Source organism: Alosa pseudoharengus, unplaced genomic scaffold (assembly GCF_046254945.1).
Source record: "Alosa pseudoharengus isolate Yale_2024_CS ecotype anadromous, Long Island Sound unplaced genomic scaffold, YU_APseudo_1.1 YU_APseudo_1.1_scf_14, whole genome shotgun sequence".
Classification (NCBI taxonomy): Eukaryota; Metazoa; Chordata; class Actinopteri; order Clupeiformes; family Clupeidae; genus Alosa; species Alosa pseudoharengus.
In genome coordinates this window covers 36,317,516-36,338,927 of record NW_027468609.1, presented here as the reverse complement: position 1 = coordinate 36,338,927, position 21,412 = coordinate 36,317,516, and the positions used below count along the sequence as shown (strand labels likewise).

Genomic DNA, 21,412 nt, shown 5'->3' with positions numbered 1-21,412 from the left:
GATTAGACCAACACGCACAAACATTAATTTAATAAGTCTCCATTACACACATTTATAAAACACTGAGGAAATTGGCTGTGTCTAAATGTGTGTGTGTGTGTGTGTGAGAGAGAGTCAGTGAGTGGGGGTGGGAGGGAGTGGATGAAAGCAGATGTGTGACATAGGCCTGTTTATATAACTGTGTGTGTGAGTGAGTGAGTAAGTATGTGTGTCTAGTTACCTGTCCAGCAATAGGTTTCTTGCATGCTCCACACACGCCCTTGGCCACGGTCTGCACGCCCAGGCGGTTGAGGTCTGACTGCAGACTGCCCAGCATGTTGTCCAGCTTGTTCCCCTGTTTGGGAGGGCTGGTCGGGGAGCCCCCTTTGCCCTGGGCCATAATCTACACAAGAAAGAGAGACACACACATGTGAAAAACAAGAACACCACATATGTACAAAGCCTTGAACACCAAACAACCAAAAACATCTACACACACACACACACACACACACACACACACACACATATATAAAACACAGATCTGTCAAAACAAAAAAACACATTTGTAGCCACACCCACCTTGTCGAGAGGCGCGCGCACACACACAGACCCAGAGGTTTACTTCACTTTTTGTTTAAACTGTAACCATGACGATTTCCAAAACTTGACTATTTACGCGCACTTCTGTCCCGGGCAGAGCGGATGAGCTAGCGAACAACAATCTCATTTTAATGCGCCGAGTCAGCCCCATGCATCGACCCCCACATGAAAGTGGCCCAATTATTAAAACCAGGCAGAGGCAACAGGGAGCCCTTTGTGCTGCACAGGACGGACCATCAAATGGGTCTGAAAGGAGCACATTACTGAGCTCACCCAAGTCTCTCTCACTCTTTGGCTCGCTCGCTCACACACACACACACCATAGGGGCCGTGATGGCTACTTTCTCCTGCCTCATTTCTAAGACGCACATCCCCCTTAGTGTGATAGTAAAATAACTGTAGATGAACACAAATGCAGAGACCAAATTTCCCTCACGGGATCAAAAGAGTATACTTATACTTTAAATAAGTATAAGTATATATACTCTTTTGATCCCGTGAGGGAAATTTGGTCTCTGCATTTATCCCAATCTGAGAATTAGTGAAACACACTCAGCACACAGTGAACACACAGTGAGGTGAAGCACACACTAATCCCGGCGCAGTGAGCTGCGCTCGGGGAACAGTGAGGGGTTAGGTGCCTTGCTCAAGGGCACTTCAGCCGTGCCTACTGGTCGGGGTTCGAACCAGCAACCCTCCGGTTACAAGTCCGAAGCACTAACCAGTAGGCCACGGCTGCCCCCCAAAACAGTTCTGGTTCCACTGGGGCTCGAACCCAGTACCTGGAAACCCAGGAACCCAGGAAATCTGCACCGTTCTACCATTAGCCACTTTAAATCTGCACCGTTCTACCATTAGCCACTTTAACTAGATCCCCTTTATTTCTTACTTGTTTGTATTTAAGACAAGATCTAAGTCCAAAAAATGAATTACTGGTATGAATGTAGCATCTTCAACAAGCATATGACAAACTTGAAATTTTAATATCAGCAAGCAATTACATTGCTTCTGCGAGTCTTTGGGCTTATTCTAATTAATTAACATTTGCTCGTAACCCAAACTAGAGTGGAGTATAGTAATGGTATAGTTCAAAGTCTTTTGAGGCTCATGCGGTCTCTGTGATCTAATTAATTGTTTGCCTTCTTTTGACTGATTGTCTGTGTGCTCTGTTCCTGCTCTTGTTTACAAGGCTTTTAACTTCATGTGTACATGGTAACAAATTTGTTGAGGAACGCAGCTCAGTTCTAAAAAGGCCATGAAGACCCTTGACGGATGAGGCATGACTCAACTTTGACGTCACGCAGAAGCAGCTCCCATAAATTGGTCCCTATCTCTCTCTCTCCCTCTGTGCGTTCCACGTTCAATCTTTCTCTCCCCCTCCTTCTTTCTCTCCATCCTTAGTGGTTTTTCAGTCTAAAGGGCAAATGTAATTAATAGAACACAGAGAAAGAAGCTTTTATGTTGAGCTGGGCCTGTTGATCACATCTGAGTTCTCATCTCCTAGGCCGCGTTGCTAATTATTCTTAGCTGAACGACTAGCCTCCCGGGGGGAGCCGAGGAATCCCTGGCGTGTGAAACGGAGAACGCTCTGGAACGCAACAACCGGATCGAGCGCGTCCGACTTCTCCAGCACAGAACCCCCCCGCAGGTCCCCCCCTCCCCCTCTGTCGCTCCCTCTCTCACTAACAGGCCTCCAGAGAATTCTGGTGTTTCCATGGAGATGGGTTCATTTTAGGTCCAAAACCAACCAACGGGGAGTCCAGGTGGACAAATCAAGGGTGGGAAAAAAAAGATTTGGGGGAAGGCCTGGCGGATCGTGAGGGAGCACCCTTGTTTCGGCTCACACACAGCTTTAGCTGTTGGATCTCTATGAGCAAGTCACATTCCTGAGAGGGAGAAAATAGCTCCTCCTGGCCACCATATCCTATGTTATTTTTACACACACACACACACACACACACACGCACAAACTAGCGTCCAAGCGTATGAAAAGGATACACACGCGGGTGTGTTGGAGATTCTCACGCAGACATGACAGTGCTACAGTTCTTCTTGATGACCTTTAGAATGCGGCAGGGCCTCAGCCTCAGCCAGTGACGATCTTCTGACTCACAAATTACCATGCACTATTCAAGCAGCATAAACTCGAAACTAACTACCCAATCCCTCAGCTCATCCGATCCACTCTACTCTATCTGAACTGAAAGGTGAACTCCATTAAACACGAGTGAGTCATCCACTGCCTATGTGAAAACATATCAAAACAGTCTGAGTCACTAGCATGTCTGGAAGGGAGTATCCAACATTAGAATCTAGTAATTAGCCAACTGTAGTTTCCTTCAGCACTGGCTTTTAAAAGAGATTTTTGCTTCAGGAGAAGCGAGAGAGAACAAGAGGAAAGGGGGAGCCAGTGGAATCAGCCCAGAAAAACAGCAAGAATGAGAGACTGAGAGAGAAACAAAAACAGAGGGAGAGAGAGGTTTCCCACATAAATTTGATTTCTGCTCTGCCGCCCGTCCTCTCACGCTGCAGGCCAAGAGAAGCCGTGTGTGAGAAAGAAAGAGTGTACATCTGTGTGTGTGTGTGTGTGTGTGTGTGTGTGTGTGTGCATGCATGCTTCTCAGAACTCCACCCAGGGGGTTGCCTCTAGCCAGAACAGTCTGCTCGTCCACTCTACAGCCCTGATGCTTCCACCTATTGAGCGCACGCAGCCACATGGAAACTCCTCTTCCCCCTGGATCACTCACATTTGCCTCATGGAAGCCACATCCCATCGAGCCATGTGATGAAGTCTGGCTGACCGAGCATCTCACAGCCCTAATCCCCTTAGGCCAGAGACCTCTAGCTGGTGCAGATTTATAGGGGGCAAGGGGTGAGGAGACAGGGTGAAAGTAGAGAAGGAAAGATAGAATGAGTGACTTGGGGGAGAAGGACCAAGAGCAAGAATGAGAGTGAGAGAGGAGAGTATAGCCTTCTTTTGAAGTGGCCAGTCTTTGGAGCCAACGGAGAGCATCATTAAAAGTGAGCTGCAGCTACTCTGACAGTATGACATAAGATTCAGTCGGATCCTTCTGATGAAGCAACAACACTAGCAGCTTCTCGCACAGCTGATAGCAGACATACCAACACACTCACCAAACCCAGAGAGTCAATCTGCACCTGCTCACAACAACCATAACAGGACAAAGATAGACAATGACTCAACAGCAGAAGACAGCGGTGAGGAAGGGAGAGACACACAAAGAGAGAGGATGGACATAAAAAGGAACTAAACATAGAGGAAAAAAAAGTATGAGACGGCACAATGGTCCATGCCTGGTTTATGGGCAGGAAGAGGGGGTCGTACTCTGTCTGGCAGCCCACCGACACAAAGACCTTAGGGGGAGGAGGAGGTGTAGGTTCCCGTGGAGGAGGAGGTGTGGGTTCGCGGGGGGGAGGAGGTGTGGGTTTGCGGGGGGGAGGAGGTGTGGGCTCTTTAGGTGGTGGGGTGGGAATTTTGGGAGGGGGTGTTGGTTCCCTGGGTGGTGGGGTGGGGTCTTTGGGAGGGGGCGTGGGTTCTCTGGGTGGAGGAGTAGGTTCTTTCGGCGGGGGCGTTGGTTCTTTTGGCGGGGGAGTCGGTTCTCGAGGTGGAGGGGTTGGTTCCTTTGGTGGGGGAGTGGGCTGTCTAGGGGGCTGGGGAGGAGGTGGTGGGGGCGGAGGTGGAGTCTTTTTAACAGGCTTTGGGCGTTCCTCTGGAAGGGGACGAGGAGGGGGGAGGACCTTTCTCTGAGGGACGGGAGATTCGGGGGGAATGATGATCTGCAGAAAAGAATGTAGGGGAATAAGGAACAGTACAAATAAGCAGGTTGGAAAGATAAAAAAGCAGGAAGCAAGTTAATAAAGAAAACATCTTAACTCGCTACAGAAAGTAAGAGGTGAGGAAGATGGCTAGAGAGCCTAATACTGCCAAAACTGCAGTCAACCTCATTTCAAATCAGTGGCAGCTTTCAAACACTGCACTGATTGCATGAGAGACATACCGTAAAACTTCAAATAATAGCCGAGTCCCAAATAAATGCCTGTCTCATTTAAGCACCTGGTGTGGCTACAGGTTTGGGTTAAAGGCCAAGCAACACAAATCATCGGTTACAAGTAGTTACTTAATAAAATAAAATTTCATATGTTGCGAGTAGCCAGTCTATCTCTTCAGAAATATCTCATCAGTTAATATCTCTGCTCCCTTTTGCAACATGTATACTCTTACAGTGCCAGATTTGACAATACCAGTTTATCACTGAATCACTGCCCCAACTTAGGCGTTGGATTCGTTTAAAACTTTTAAACTTACATTTAACTGAAATTCCTTCAATCGCCTCCTAATGAATCTAGCTCTTCAAGCCTGAGATAATTATTAGGCACAATTACTGTGGAAATAAACTGCAGGAAAGTTCCAGTTTGTCTCCACTGAACCACTGCTGATCTGAAATGAGGGTGATCTGGATGTCAATGATCTTTTACTTTTACTGTTGTTTCAAACATGTTAAACAAAAAAATTCTGTAAAAAAATGACATCCTGTTGAGAGCCGGCAACTGTGCTACCTTATCCACAGCCGCGTCTCCCCGTTCACGTGTGCGTTGCGGATTAGACATGACAATCACTCCCTCTGTCAGCCAGTCATCGGGCTGCTTGCGGCGCCGTGGTTCGGGGCGTACAATCCCAAGCTTGCCCTGCAGTTCCTCAATGAGGCGGTCCTGAGAGTTGCTCTTGTGGAAGAGGGTGGGTCCCATCTTACGACGAATCATACCCTCACGGTACATGGGGTGCACGTTGGTTGTCTCCTTGGTGCGCTTGATCACCGACTTGAGCTGCGGGAGTGGGATGGGAAGAGATGGAGGAGGCTCCTTCCTCTAGAGTTGTCTGCTATCTGTGAGCAGTTGGATCACGAAGCAATTGTCTGCAAACTACTCCACCTCACACAAAAAGCCAACCAAGTTCATTCCTTGAACTGTCCAATGCCATTCCATTTTATTGGTATGCCAAAAATGCCTTCTGTTTACTGCCCAAGATGCAGTGCTATTTCAAAGTCCCATGGGGCCAACACTCTGAAGTCCCACACAAATGTAGGCATGACAACTCAGGTGCACACAAACACACAACAGCCAGGCTCATTCCAAAAAAAATGGGTAGCTGAAATAATTCTGAGTTGACCTCACCAACTTAAAAGCCATTTGTGCACGCTACAAAGGCCCAGTTGGACAGTTCAAATTTGTTGGGTTGTTTACATGCATGGAACACACCTGGCACCCTCCAAATATGGAACAATTCAGGACATGCAACGTGAGAAGCCATAATAGTCAGTCACCTAGAGGCTTCATATATGCTTCATTTGCTTGAGGGCAACACTTTTGCAGGGATCTCACAGGTAATTAAATGATGGCATGCAGAATATTTGAGATTTAAGGGCCTTTGTGAACTTCATAGTACAACAGAAATGAAGCCCTGCAAGCCCAGCCTTGAATTAGTCAGCTATGAGAGAGTAGCAAGTAGAGACATGCAACTCCACTGAAAAACAGCCGAGCACAGCTTTCGTCTCCAAAGCAACATCTCTGTGCTCAGAGGACCTTATCTGTGTTATTATCTCAAAGTTGCTCAAAGTCGTACTTCCATGCAGAAGATTGAATGTGCTGCAATCTTTCACAAGAAGCATATTCAGTAGATTCTCAGAACTTAAGAACAGCAGTAATGCTCTACTGGTAAATGCAAAACAACCAATAATGAAATAGGCTTTTGAGAGCAGGGTGAACTTAAGATGGGTCAATGGGTCTAAGTAAGAGGCAATTGTGCCATTTATACAAGTGTTAATTAACTTCTCTACATGAGTGCTTTGTGTCACTGTGGTATATTTAACCTATTAGTGTGCTACACCATCTGAGCTTGAGAAAGCACCGAGGCAGATTGAGTGTATCACAGCAGGGTTTTGGCCTGACTGGTGGACTAATATAAGAGGGGATTTAAACAGCATATGGTGCTCTGCAGGCCAGCCTGCTCTGATGCCAAATTAAGCCTCCTACTTGACCAGACGCAGAAAGACGCTCCACGGCTGATGGCTGGGAGAGTGGAAGGTCCATAGTAACATCCGGAGTCCCAGTGCCAGAACTTGGGGTCATGCATTCATCCATCCAGCTTCCCTCAGTGAAAGGGGTTAGGCTCCCTTCTCCAGGCGTGCTATGTCCATCTTCCATCCACCTTCTATAGTCCTCCTCTGTACCTGATGCCCCATCATCACCCTGTCGCGGGCTTATTGACCCCTCTTCGGGTTCCCGAGTCACAGGTTTCATTGGCCAGGTTCTCTCAGGCTGTGTCAGACTGGTTGCCAAAAGTTTGTCTAGAACTTCTTCCAGTAAGGGTTCTGAACAGGGTAGTGTTATACCCAGCTCTTCAGAGGTACCTTCAAGTTGGACCGTCTCTTTCAGCAAGGGTGGAGAGAGACTCTTTGCTACCATAATAGGGCTGGAGCATTTGAGGGTATTGATTGGAGAACTAGGGGATTTAGCAACATGGACAGGGCTTGGGCTCTTGGGAATGGAAATTGGACTAGGGCTCTTGGCACCAGACTGGGGAGTAGGGCTCTTTGCAAGTGAAGGTGGAGTGGGGCTCTTTGCGACTGGAACAGGACTTTTCGAAGATACCTTTGGCACTGTAACTGGACTAGATGTCTTGGGGATAGCAAGTGGACTAGTGGCCTTAGGAACTATAATTGGACTGGATGTATTCGGGATAGTAAGTGGACTAGCTGTCTTAGGAACTGTTATTGGGCTAGATGTCTTCCGAATAGCAAGTGGACTAGATGTCCTAGGTACTGTAATTGGACTAGAGGTCTTTGGGATAGTAAGTGGACTAGAGGTCTTTGGGATAGTAAGTGGACTATATGTCCTTGGTATCATAACTGGACTAGAGGTTTTTGAGACCACAACTGGACTAAAGGTCTTAGGAATCACAACTGGACTAGGGTTTTTTGGGGCAATATTGGAGTCCATTGGAGTGGGGGCCTTGGCAGCAGTAGCAGCAAGGGGCAATGAGGAATCTGTGTTAGGTAGCTCAGAGGAAGGCCCTGTTGTGGACACTACCACTAGGGACTCAGTGTGGGTGCTGAACATGGAGAGGAAGCCAGAGTCTGAGCCCCTGTCTAGTGCAGTGACCAGTGTACGGGACTGGGAAAACTGGACACTCTGAGAGGAGGCCTTGGGGATGTTTGAACTACTCCCAGACAGGTTCTCCTCATCAATGTGAAGCTCCAGGCCAAGCGGTGTGGAGGAAGGGGATGTTTCAAGAAAGGGCTCGGGAGGCAGGGTCAGACCTGACGCTGAGGTATCAGGAGCAGGTGATTCTGCAGGGGGATCAGTGGTTGGAGGGGATAAAGGTTCCAGATTCACAGACCACTGAGAACCAGACTGGAGTAGACAGTTGACAACACAGGGAAGAGAAAACAGGTGGAAAAGTTGGAGGGGTTAGAGCTGGTGAGAAAAGGGAGAGATGGGTTAACAAAAGGAAAACAATGTAGTAAAGAGAGAAATTAGGGAGAGGAAATTAAAACTGCAGAACAATATGAACAAACCAGAGCAGAAATATGTTGTTAAGGTAGGGATGTAAAAGACAGAGGGGTGTTATGGGTTCAAAATAATTTTGTCCGTATGTCATATCCAATCGCTCAGACTTCCAGACTGTTAATGTACCAATGTATTCCACATTCTCACTCAAATGAGCTTGTAAGTGGATATGGATAGGAAACCAGCCTTTCCTCTGGTGATGGTTATCACTATTTTCAGACTGTAATTTCCAATGTGCATTAAACAGAAATGGCTCTCTGGCTCTGAGACATTAAGACATCTGTGATCTGAGCACCAGACCCCCTTGGGTGATGAGGCTGTTTCTGGATCACTGAGCATCAACCAGCGGGAATTCATTTTAAGCCATGAAGGGTAGAAGGGTGGTGGGCCAGGGTTATAGACTAAGTTATAACATGAGCTCCGCAATCCACACATGTTAAAGGCGCCATTCCCCTGCCAAAACCAACCTGATACTCATACTCTAGGGTCTGACCTAACCCCCACCCCTCACAGGATGAGCACGAGGGAGTGTATAGCAGCAAACTACGGGGCAGGGCCATGTATCAAAGAAGGTTTTAAATGTACATAATTTATTTTACCCTTATGTATCCTCAGACTTGCTAAGGATTCAAGTCAGAGAAATCTGTCAGAGGAAAACAATCATTTGTCAGAGAGAGCATTCATCCAGATGTCAAAACAAACAGGCAATCTGGATTGTGATCTCAGTTCCCAGATCAGGCACATTGTATCACAGGATGTGACTATTTCTGCACTGCAACTCTCAGACACTTCCCTTCTGTTCATGCCGATCCTCCATAACAGCCATTAATCTTTCTTTCACTCTCTGTAATCATTCATTCATCTCTCTCTCTCTCTGTTGGACTCTCCATCAATCTTTGACTTACATTGCTTTGGACTTTAAAGTCGGAGAGCGAGGCCATGAGCTCATCGAGCTCTCGTGTGGCTGAGGAGGCAGAGATTCGGGCCTGTTGCTGGGAAGGCGTTTCCTCCTGGCCGTCACTCAACTCCACTGTGGCCACTGAGGGGGCGGGGCTGAAAAGCGTAAACAAACATAAACATCAGGCAAGTGGGGGAAACAAAAACAGGAAACTGGTGAGTCATCACATCTGTAAGCAAAACAGACATGTCTTAAAACAGAAATATATTGCAGCTAGCAGCAGTGTCCTATACCACATAAGTAGTGTAGGACACATATAGTGCACACAGGGACCAAGGTTTCAGTCATTTCCCAAACCCACTCCCCATCTCTCTCCCCCACTAATTTCCAGTCCACTGTTCACGGTCCTATCAAATACAGGCTAAAAAGCCCAAAAATATAACTTTAAAAAGAGAAATGTCGCAAGTCTTACACTGGGGTTGGCACTGAGCTCTCCAGCTGGTCCAGTAGGCTCTCCACACTGGGCCGCACATCCTCGATTCCCCGGCCGGCTGCGTTACGTTTGGGCTTCTCCAGAGTAGGAGGGGGGGCTTTGCCAGGGGGCGAGATGCCATTCTGTGTGGTGACGCTGCTGGAGGGGAGGGCAGGGGGTGCTTCTTCTGTGAAGAAGGGAAGGTGGTGAAATGTAAGACCTAGTTTTGCAGAGTTGTGATTTATGAAGTAATTTAAAGGGATATTCTGGGGTTCTAAATCCTAACTGGTCTCAGTTTACAGCATAGAGCCAACTTCTACAAACAAAGGAATCTGTGACTAAAAAAAACAAACTAGAATCTGTCACTAAAAAATCTAAAAGTGAAAGGTCTGGAATATGACGTAAAATAACAAAAACATCTAAACATCTTATTTGATAACCTCTTTTAAAATAAACCATATCTTCTAACTCAATGGTCATATTTTCACTTTCATACAATTAGTGAAAACATTCAGCCAAACACAATTCCCCTGCCATACATTTGGTAACAATTTCATTACCAGTATAATTGAACTTATTCTTCAAATCTCTCCAAGTCAAATCCTACCCCAACCCCTGCTGTGCCCAAGCAATCTTACCCTCGACGGGGAAGGAGGGTGTGCTGTGCTGCACGGCGTTCAATTCCAGGAGCAGCCGATCCAGCTCTGACAGGTTACTGCCCAGAGATGAGCTCATGCCTGCGGCTGCAGAGTCAGTAGTCTTCTGCTTATTGGGAAAACTAGAGGAAAAGGACAAGAGAAGGCAAAAGAGACGCTGTTACAAAATGTATAAATGGCATAGTGTGTTTTGCTCGAAATGTCCTATAAGCATCCACGTAGGCCTGTTAGTACTGCTGATACTGTATAAGCATACCTATATACGTGATCCTCCTCGCCGTGAGAAAGAGGGGGACTGCTGCTGTCTCTGGACCAGGTGCTTTTCTGGGCTGACCCGATCGACTGATGGAACACAAACACACAGTCAGACACACCACTGGTCAGGCTCATCAACGCCCACACTCACATGGAATAAAAGTCAATACGATCTGTGTCAATATGGATTCCTGAAATACACTGTATATGGACTGGTTGTACATCTATCCATGCTCATCTATGTATAACGCTTGATGTATAATACTGTGCATAATGTGTTTATATTGGGAATGTAGATGGTTATGCATAGTTCTTTGGCAATGCCTATAGCACATCTAGACCAGTTTAGGTTTTTACAACTGATCATATTGGTGTACGTGTACAGACATGTGGATGGGATGGGCAATTGTGTCCGTGTGGTGTGTAAGTGTGCACTCATATTATCAAACTCACCTGTGTGGAGGAGCGGTGTGAGTCAGGGGGGTCTAGCACGGTGCCGTTCAACGCCTCGGCGGTGGGATGAGGCGGCACCGGAGGTGTGGCTGAGACCTCGGGGTAGGCGTTTCCTCCGGTGGGGAAGGAGTAGGGCGTCTCGTCAGGCAGGAACACTGGCCGCTTTGAAATGTGAGAAGTGGTGGACTCAAGGTCCGCCAACAGAGCATCTATGAAAGGCAAAGGAGGAAAAGACTTCAAAACCAGAACCTTTTGCAAAGCACAAATGCATACAAATGCGTCACATCTTCAGTAGCACAATACACAGGTACACACCCACCCAACACCACAGACACAGGTAACACACTTGAGCATCAGTAAACCTGCAGGCTTCCACGGTCAAACCTCAAACAGACAGAAGCTAGTTTCAGTGCTCCTTTTACACACACACACACACACACACACACTAGTGTTGTCACGATACCAAAATTATGACTTCGATACGATACCTGCCATAAATATCACGATGCTCGATACTAAAACGATACTACAGCGAAATCCTAAGATATCTGGAGAAGAAAGGACTCATACCTCCTCCAAGTGTATTGAGTCATTTGTGTTAAATTTGGTGCACTTTTGTAGTGTGTAGGTCAATTCTGGGTTCTAAACTTCTAAACTTCCTACATAATGATTATTTTTTTATAGTCTGTAAAATAGTAGGCCTACTTTCTGTGATTAAGTCCTTTATTGTTTGTTATAGTTAATTTACATTGTGTTGTGTTTTGGCAATAAAGTAGCTTTAAATAGCCAAACTAGGCTAGATCAAGGTCAGTGTTCAAATTACTGCATGCAAATCACTGAATACTATGCAGAGGGGCCTAATCTTTAGGCCATCTGATGTACAGTATAGGCTACCCTAGGCCTTCCCGTGTTCATGGGATTTCTTTGACAGTTGCAAAGGGGAAAATGTGAGGATAGTCTTCTTTGCACCCAGTGTACAAGTACGACGTTCCAACCACTCAGGTCTTCGTCAGATAGGCCTACACCATTACCTGTTGCAATATATCTGTGTGCATTACTACATTACGTCTATTTCTTTGATAACATGATTTGCTAACACGTACTGTAACAATACGCCGCTATTATTATTAGGACTCAACACGCTTTGGTGGTATTATGCTGTGGGCTTTAATTAGCGCATTTCGGGTAGCCTATCCTACATCTGGGCAATAATTATTGAACAAATTGCAGTCTACATGCCATGACAAATATTACCAGTAGTAGGCTACTGACCGAACATGAAATAGATCGTTTACAAGTTATGGTAATGTTATTCTGGCGTGAACATTGCGCTTTCATCACGTTAGCACCCTATGATTACAGCTCGTTATGTCTTGTCAAAATGATTACAGCTCGTTATGTCTCGTCAAAATTCATTGATGAAGGAAGGTTCGCTTTATCCCAGAGAACCATACTCGTTTCACTTAGGCTAGACTAAAACATAAGAGAAGAACTTGGCACTAACCATGTAGTCGTGTTTTCTATAGCATATTCGTTAACCTGTCGTTCTTTGAACTCTTTAAACATGTTGGGATATGTCTGCGAGGTGTTTTGCCAAGTTCCATGCGTAGCCTACTGCTTTTAAATGACTTTGTGTACCTGATGGCTTGCCTTAATTCGCGATGTATCCGAAATAGTTGCAGATTTCACTGCACCTTTTGTTTTATCCACAAGGCCTAGAACTGTCGGCAAAGAACTATGACGTTGGCTGCGCACTCACTCACTCAGAGCTGCCTGCTTGACACGCCCACTTGCCTAGATGCGTGAAAGGAGCAGTGAGAACAGCAGTTCACACAGACACAGAACGTTATTATTTTAATAAAGTATCGATTCTAAAAACGTCTGAAATCGTATCGTTTTTTGCGTGAAGGCATCGCGATACCTTTTTAGTATCGATACACCGTGCAACACTAACACACACACACACACACACACACACACACACACACACACACACACACACGGTCCAAATCAGCTTAACTTGACTGTATTAGAAACACATAGAAGAGCCGTCTGTTTTTCTAAAAACCCAGTCCCATTTGGCCTCTCCTTGTGGCCTTATGGCTTTGCCCATATATCAATATCAATATGGCCATGTTACAGTGTAATGAGTTCCTGAGGGGAGCATGCCAAATGAGACACCAACTCAGAGGCACGACAGGACTGTGAGTCATGAGTAGATGGTGAAACATCAAAACCTCCCAGAAGCCACTGGGGCTGAGGTCATTTCCATCTGTGGGATGTGGGGTGGCAACGGAGATCATCTCATGTCTGAGAAAGAGTGAACTCACACACACACACACACACACACACACACACACACACCTCACAGCTCTGTCTTAAGCAGGTGCTGACAAGAGCCACAACTTGCACAACTGGTGACAAACACTGACACACGTTCAAGCAACACTTGCGCAAGTGTTTTCCATTTCCACGGTTTGTCACATAGCTCAGTGAACTCAGTACTGTGGTATCAAAAGAGTTAAAGTTTTACTAGTCACTGCAGTCCGGAACGAACACGTAATCACCACACCTTTTATTTACTTGGCTGGCAGTGCGACAGGTGGGTGTGAGTAAGTGTGTGTGTGTGTGTTTTTATTAGTGTCACTTAGTGTTTCCCAATCCACATTTTCCTTTGCCTAAGGCTACGAACACTGCAAAGGCACACACCATGTCAGACAACCAGTATGGCAGCAAAGAGACATGCAAGAAAAGTTTCCATTCTTCATGTTCCAGTCAAATCCCAGAATAATTTAAAACCATTTCTACATATCCACTTGAAGCAGTGGCAGATCGATCTTTATGACCACCAAAGGATTCAGCAACATGCATCAGTAAGATCTGCCACTCCCCAATGCCATAAACATGTCATATACAGTCCTAGCAAAGCACCATTATTTGTTGTTAACACACTACTAATCTGGCACACACACACACACTCTTTCGCAATAGAACAGTCTGATCAGGAACCATGAACAGGGGGAAAAAAATTAACCACGTCCTTCCAGTTCCAGTAAATACACTAGAGGTACTTGAGGTTTAAAGTACTAGAGGTACTTGAGGTTTGACGCACAAAACTCAGTAATGTATGAGAAGACAGTTCAGAAATACAGGACAGATCACTATGGCATAAACAACACTTACCGGTGCTTAGAAGCAACAGGTAGGAAAAACACACAAGAGGGTAGATCTCTCCACGCTAATGTAGTCACTCTCGTTATAAGGAAGGAAGGATATTGAGAAGGTGAGAGAGCGCGCGCGAGAGAGAGAGAGAGAGAGAGAGCGAGAGAGAGAGAGAGAGCGCGAGAGAGAGAGCGAGAGCGAGAGCGAGAGAGAGCGCGAGAGAGAGAGAGAGAGAGAGAGAGAGAGCGAGAGAGAGAGCGAGAGAGAGAGAGAGAGAGAGAGAGAGAGCGCGTTAGAGAGAAGAACCCCTGCTCAGAATGGCAGACGGGCACCTCCACTCTAAGCTGCTCCTATCACCCTCTGGTAAGCAGAGCCGACGCAAAGGAGGAGGGGGTTGGGGGTTGTTTTCGAGCAGGGGGTAAGTTTACGCCCCACACTGTCTGGTCCCTGAGCTGAGCAGTCTAAAGATGGCAGCAGGTTAAGAGAGAGGGCAGAGAGAGCAGGGAGAGAGAGAGAGAGAGAGAGAGAGAGAGAAAGAAAGAAAGAGAGTTAGATAGTGTGATAGTAGATATTGGAGAGTACTCACGCACGGCGTATGCACTGAGAAGCCGCTGATTCCAAATAAAGTGTGTGAGTGAGAGCAGACTAACTCAGCAGAAGGAGAAAGGTTGTGAAAGAAGCAGAGGTGGAGAGAAAAAGAGAGAAAAAAAAAACACACACACACACACACACACACACACACACACTCAGCCCTCATCACAAAACCATGCCCACTTAGGGTGTGGCAGAGGCACAGGAACTCTGCAAGCCTATTAACATCAACCCCTATCTCCCTTATTAAACTCCTGTCTGATCCTCAAACTCATTTATTCAATCTCTCCATCCTTAGACTCCTCTGACTAATCTCTCTATCCTTACATTGCCTATCACATAGCCGTACTCTCCTATATCCGATCACTAGATCCTTATCCTCTTCCACTTTATCTCTTCGTCTATACACGGCTTCATCTGATCTCAGGCCCAGCACACTCGATCCAGTGTTCCTCTTTGGTCGTACAGATAAGTGGGCAAGCCTAGAGAGGGAGAGTCCTACCTCCACTTGCCAATGAGACGTCTTGAGTGTCCATAACTGGCACAGGTCCTTCTGGGACGCCCAGTTCTTGTGTTGATGGCTCTTCCAAGACTGAATCTGGCACAGAGGGGCTCTCCCGCACTGGAGATGTTCCTACTGGGTCCAAATCCGCCTCTGGGTCTGAAACTGGCACAGATTCACCAGCCTGTTGGCTCGGTTTTGGCTCCGATAGTCTGATTGAAGCTGGCTCTGGTTCCACTTCATAGACAGTCTCCCTTTTGGACTCAGGCGGTACCTCGCTCTCCTCACGTTCTACTTCGTACACCGTCTCTTGCTCCGGTTCCTTGTACTGGTCCATGTCTGGGGAGGATGCTTGTTCAAGAACAGCGTCCAGCATGTTCATTCCCTCCAGGACTGACTCGGTCATGGACATCCTTTCCATGCTGGGGTCTGGCTCCGATGTTCCGTGTGCGTCACAATCTGATGGAATCTCCTCTTCCATCGAGTCGCGAAAAACGTTGAGAGTGGCGTTACAGTCTAGAGACGGCAGCTAACGCTTCGTTCAGCTGGACGGTCAGACTCGCTTTAGGGGAAGCACCGTGAAGTAGTGGGCTGGGTCGGTGAAGAGGAAAAAGGGGGTCCTTCCCATTCCGGAGTGGAGCGACTCAAACATTCCAGAGGGCTTGATTATGTATACAGCCTTGGTGTTTGTTCTGCAGCCGGCCCAGATAACGGCACTCCCCTGGGGGATACACTAGCCCCTGCGTCCAGAGGAAACACTCAACACTCACGCCATTCCTGTAGCGTACCCTCTCTGGCCAAGAGAAAGGGGGGGGGGGGGGCATTGAGAAGGGGGAGATGTGTACACAGGCTCCGAGCCATACAGTAAAGCCAGAAAAGGGCCATATATGAGCATGACTGACACATCGCCGTGGCGATTTTGGGGGACTGGACTGTTGATCGATGAGGAATGTTACAATTCAGGAAGCATTCCTGATTTACTTCAGACCAAAATAGAAATCGTTGTGAGCCCAAGGTTTTTTTTTTTTTTTTTCCCAAGCGTAGCCAAAACAGAAAGGGGCTGCATTTGCTCTCTCACTCTCCTGACAGGACGTGAGGTGAAGGACGGAACGTTACCGTGTTTGGAAGTAGATGACGTGCCGCTGTCGTGGTGACACTTAAACTGTTTATGCTTTAGTGAAAGGCGAGACACGGCGGTAGCTGCGCTCAAGGCTTGGCAGCGGCTCCTGTTGGGTTTTTAATGAGTGCGCTCTGAGAAACTCCGGTGGCTGGAGCTGTGTGACCGAGAGCCACTCTGCGTGACATAGCTTTAAAACGCCGAGGATGGCTTACGGTAGACTGTCCTTACGGCTTTTGGAAGGACACACCTGCAACACTTAGACTGAGTCACGCTCGCAAACTCTCTCGAGGCTGGGGCACAAAGAGCTGTGCATGCACCGCTACAGAGGCAATGAGTGACCTTTCAAAAGAACAAACTTTGGGGAACTGACACGTTCTGACACATCAGCGCTGCATACTGCTCAGAGGGACCCACTGCACTACACAAACCAGATTCCTCCTGCCATCTGTTGGGTCGTAATGAGCATGATTCATCTTGGCATACCTAACACGACTTTAATTTGGGTGCTTAGAGTAAGGGGACCTCCTTTAAGGTTGCTGAACATTGTCTAACCATTTGCATTTCAATGCACCAGCAAGGTCAAGAGTCGGAGTTCTGGTTGGAGTTTCAGCTAAAAAAAAAAGCTTTGCTTTGTCACAAGTCTGTACAACACACCTGCATGTACTGGTGTCAGGTATTTGGCAGAGCCCACATACCTGCGAGTGAGCATGTGTGTGTGTGTGTGTGTGTGTGTGTGTGTGTGTGTGTGTGTGTGTGTGTGTGTGTGTGTGTGTGCGTATGAGCAAGTCGAGGCCTTCTCCTAAACCTTTGCCAAAATTCTTCTCCTCAGGGATTTTGCATGTCCCAAAGGTGCTTCACAATACCACTATCACCTTTGCACTGGAGCGCCTCTCTGTGGTGGGGAGGGGCTTAAACAAACCGATTACAGAGAAGGAATGGGCATCTGATGCTAATGGATTACTGCAGCAGCCAACAATCTCCTTGAATTTTACATGGTCTTAAAACCTCTTAAATATATCGCATATGACCTGTAGGAATGTTTTCCTATTGATATCAAAGAGGGGCGAGACGGGATGAGATTTGGTGGAGCCTCGATTCTGGTAGTGGGGTTCAGCGACCCCCCCAGGCTAAAATAAGCCCTTCTTCTTAAGTCCTGAATCTGACACGACTGGGGGGGTGGGGGCTCAGGGCTCGAGAAGAAACACGCCCCTACCGTTAAAAGATCGCCATGACTGCGGGGATCAGGTGGCGACATCATAAACCCCACCGTTCCAGAAACTTCTGCGGAGTGGTGTCACCACGGCTAGGGCCCAATCAGAGAGGAGAGACAAGTAGAAGCAGAGTGCAGCGCAGGCAATGATTCTGCCTTAAAATTGCAGCAGGATGTCTGATGGAATGGTTTAAAAAGCAACCTTAACCGCACGCTTGAGTTACGAGACAAAGAGAGAGAGAGAACAAAGTAATTACAAAAAGTAAGGATAAGACAGAAATTGTCATACAGTCAATGGACACTCAGTGTGTGTGTGTGTGTGTGTGTGTGTGTGTGTGTGTGTGTGTGTGTGTGTGTGTGTGTGTGTGTGTGAGCGAGACTTGTGTCAGTTTGGAAACGCCCTCGCTGCTTAAATTAACAGTGTGTGTTTTTTAATTATGCCTCCGTTAGACATTGGCCACGTGGGACTCATTACTGTGGCTGGCACCAGGGACAGAGAGGGAGGGAGGGGTGCGGAGGAGGAGAGAGACGGAAGGATAGAGAGAGTTACTGTAAGAGAGAGAGGTGACAGAATAACTGGAGCATGTAAGCAGGACAGGAGGATGACAGCAGAGGGCAAAGTGGCTGGAGAAGAGAGGAATGCTGTTGCCAGAGAACTGGAATATTTGACTTGGGGCAACAACAAAAATCCCATTCCTCCATGACTCCAGACAGGATATCCTGCCAGCAACACAACACTTCCCATGCAAAGCAAGACGCTTCCTTTTGACTTGTATCGGGGCTTCCCAGTGTCTTCTTCTCACACACACACACACACACACACACACACACACACACACACCCTACTGGCATAATGGATTGAACGGTCCAATAGGGCAGCCAACATTTCTGATTCAAAATCATAACCTGAGGCAGGGTGCATCTATTTATGGCTAAGCCTACACATGTGTGCACATAATAAAAGTCAAAGTCAAAGTCAAAGTCTGCTTTATTGTCAATTTCTTCACATGTCAAGACATACAAAGAGATCGAAATTATGTTTCCTACTATCCCACGGTGGAGACAAGACATATTTTACCAATTAGCTCCACAGACAAACATAACATTCAAGTAAACAATATAAAAAGTAAAAATAAGAAGGCACATACAATGAAGAAAATAAGAGCAGCAAAATTTGAGTTGAAATTGTGCAATTGTGCATACAGTAGACAGTCAATATAATAGTGCAAAAGTAAATATAATAGTGCAAAAAGTAAAAGTATGTAGTAAGTAATGTAAAAGTAAAGCAAAAGTCAATATAATAGTGCAAATAATATGCACCAAATGAGTGTTACGCACTTCATTCCTTGAAATATCAGAAACAATAGCCTACGTCAATTATTCAATACACCCTCAACAACAGTTGACATGAATCATTAACCATTTTGTATGAATAGAGGTAGATGTGGATGAGTGTCTACTGTCTACACATATGCAGTTTATGTGCGTGTATATGTGTGTGTCAGTTGTGTGTTATTGTGTGTGTATGCGTGTCAGTTAGTTGTGTTATTGTGTGTGTATGCGTGTCAGTTAGTTGTGTTAGTTGATGCATGATTGTAGTGTACTTGTTTGTGTACTTTGCCCAAGCAGCTGTGGACACCAGCACAGATTAGAGACTGCAGTGACTTATGTGGAGTGTGTGTGTGGGTGTGCGTCATGTGTGTTAAGAGATTTGATCTGGCAGATGGGGGCGACAAAGAGTTAAAAAGGAAAAGGAAGAGAGAGAGAGAGACAGAGAAAGAAAGAAAGAAAGAAAGAAAGAAAGAAAGAGAGACAGACAGACAGACAGACAGACAGACAGACAGACAGACAGACAGACAGACAGACAGACAGACAGACAGACAGACAGAGAGAGAGAGAGAGAGAGAGAGAGAGAGAGAGAGAGAGAGAGAGAGACACACAGACAGAGAGATTGCTTTAGGGAAGCATATAAGGCAGAATGAGCTTGACTGAGTTTGTTCATGTCGTGCTATTTAAAGGGAGATACGAACACCAGACATTAATTATGGCGACGTGTGACCTTAAAACTACCACAGATAGGGCGTCTCATGCTCCAGAGAAAGGCAGGAAGTATATAACCACATGCTCTGTGTGTGTGTGTGTGTGTGTGTTCAGGAGTAGGTAGTATGAGAGCAAGAGGGATTGAGGGAAATAGAGAGGGATTCCATGTAGGTCTATGTTTAACATTCCTGCATTCTATCTGTGCATCTCACACACACACACACACCCCCCCCCACACAGCTTTTTCTCTCGCTCTCTTCATTTCACTATCTGATGGTAAGCAAGGTGAGCTCGGAATTCCTTTCATGCCATTGCCTGTCTGTTTCTTAGATAAAAGGGTGAAGAGGAGAAAGAGACAGAAGAGGAGAGAGAGAGAGAGAGAGAGAGAGATAAAGAGATGAGGAGGGGAAGTGAAGAGAGGGCAGTGGGGTGAACATAAAGAGAAACTGCAGTGTGGCACTAAAGAATGTTTGATGAACTCTACTGAACAGGCAAAGTGATATAAATAGCTGGCCAATTTATTAGTGGGTGTAGCAGAAGTCTGGCAAATAAAGTGTCATGGAAGAAGGCTAACTGAGCATGGTTTAGTTAAAAATGACATTGGAGGTCTCCGTGGATCAAACCACTCAAAATACCATGCAAATGCTGTTTAGGTGCATGTGTGTGTGTGTGTGTGTGTGTGTCATTTCAACAACAAAATGTATTCTACAATATGTCCACCTGGCATACAGAATGCCCTCTTCAGATGCATTCCTGAAGGCAACAGGAATCTGAGGTGTGTATATGTGGGTGTGTGTGACTTTTGCTGGTGAAGCAAGAAAGGCATACCTTGTCAGTTGCTGGTTCTAGTGCTCCTAAAATTCTGACAACACACAGAATGCAACAAGCCTTATGAATAGGCCATGAGCTTTACAAGTGTATACACACAAACATAATTTTGTGTTTTTAGGACAGACCGATCAAAACATTCATATAGCACATTTACTATACTGCTCATTTGGGACTGTGCATGCGCACACACACACACACACACACACACACACACACACACACACACACACACACACACACACACAGGAGCACAAAAAGCAGGAGGCTGTAGCTTGATGGAGCCTGGTCTGCCTCGGTGACTCCAGCTGCTCCAATTACAACACTCACAGGTGCCAGCTGCGCATGCACACACAAGCACAAGCGCATGCACGCACACACGCACACACACCATCCATCAGGAAATGTCAACAATTACATAAACGTGCACATATTAGAACTGGTACACACACACACACACACACACACAGAAACTGGGGATGGTTTCTATCTCCTGTGACCCAGTTTTCCATTCTCACACACACGCACGCACGCCCACACACACGCACACACACAGCAGAGAGGTGGATGGGCCAGGGGCTTTGGAAATAAAGGAGCTCTATAAATAGCATAGTGACCAGAGTGGGGGATTGTGTGTGTGTGTGTGTGTGCATGTGTGTGTGTGTCGCTCGCTGAGAACCACTTCAGGCAACACACACCCGGCATTATTGGCATCAGGACACCAGGTGTTGGGTTGTTTTGTTTATTTGAAAAAAAGTAAATATCTGAGAAAGATAAACAGATATTTGAATGAATCTCAACATATGATCTGAGGTCAGGTTCTTAACCTGCCACTCCAGCCAACATGTGACCTGCTGGTAGATTCCATCTGCTCTCATTATGCAGGCACCACTACACGCCAATTGTGCCAGCGCACACAAACGCACGCACGCACGCACGCACGCACGCACGCTCAAACCACTAATCACTGTGAACATCGCAAGCGTGCTGCAAATGCATTATTCCCTGCAGTCTGTGCTTTTGTGAGTGTTGGTTTAGCAGTTGTTTTTTATTTTC

The 21,412-nt window shown here is 46.4% G+C and overlaps 1 protein-coding gene across 3 annotated transcripts in view; it reads right to left on the bottom strand.

Moving 5' to 3' along the window:
• pxna (paxillin a) overlaps positions 1-21,412 on the bottom strand; it is a 44,259-nt gene that overhangs the window by 7,833 nt on the left and 15,014 nt on the right. The window contains exons 1-7 of one of the 3 annotated variants that reach the window (XM_076284859.1): positions 15,159-15,786; positions 10,904-11,112; positions 10,452-10,537; positions 10,178-10,317; positions 9,540-9,723; positions 9,075-9,222; positions 221-382 (exon numbers count right to left, since the gene is read on the bottom strand). In XM_076284859.1, the coding sequence (XP_076140974.1) occupies positions 221-382; positions 9,075-9,222; positions 9,540-9,723; positions 10,178-10,317; positions 10,452-10,537; positions 10,904-11,112; positions 15,159-15,639 (1,410 nt within the window). In that variant the 5' untranslated portion in view covers positions 15,640-15,786. Of the gene's footprint in view, positions 1-220; positions 383-9,074; positions 9,223-9,539; positions 9,727-10,177; positions 10,318-10,451; positions 10,538-10,903; positions 11,113-15,158; positions 15,787-21,412 lie in introns of those variants that run through there. The other 2 variants (XM_076284858.1, XM_076284860.1) reach the window with 2 other exon arrangements.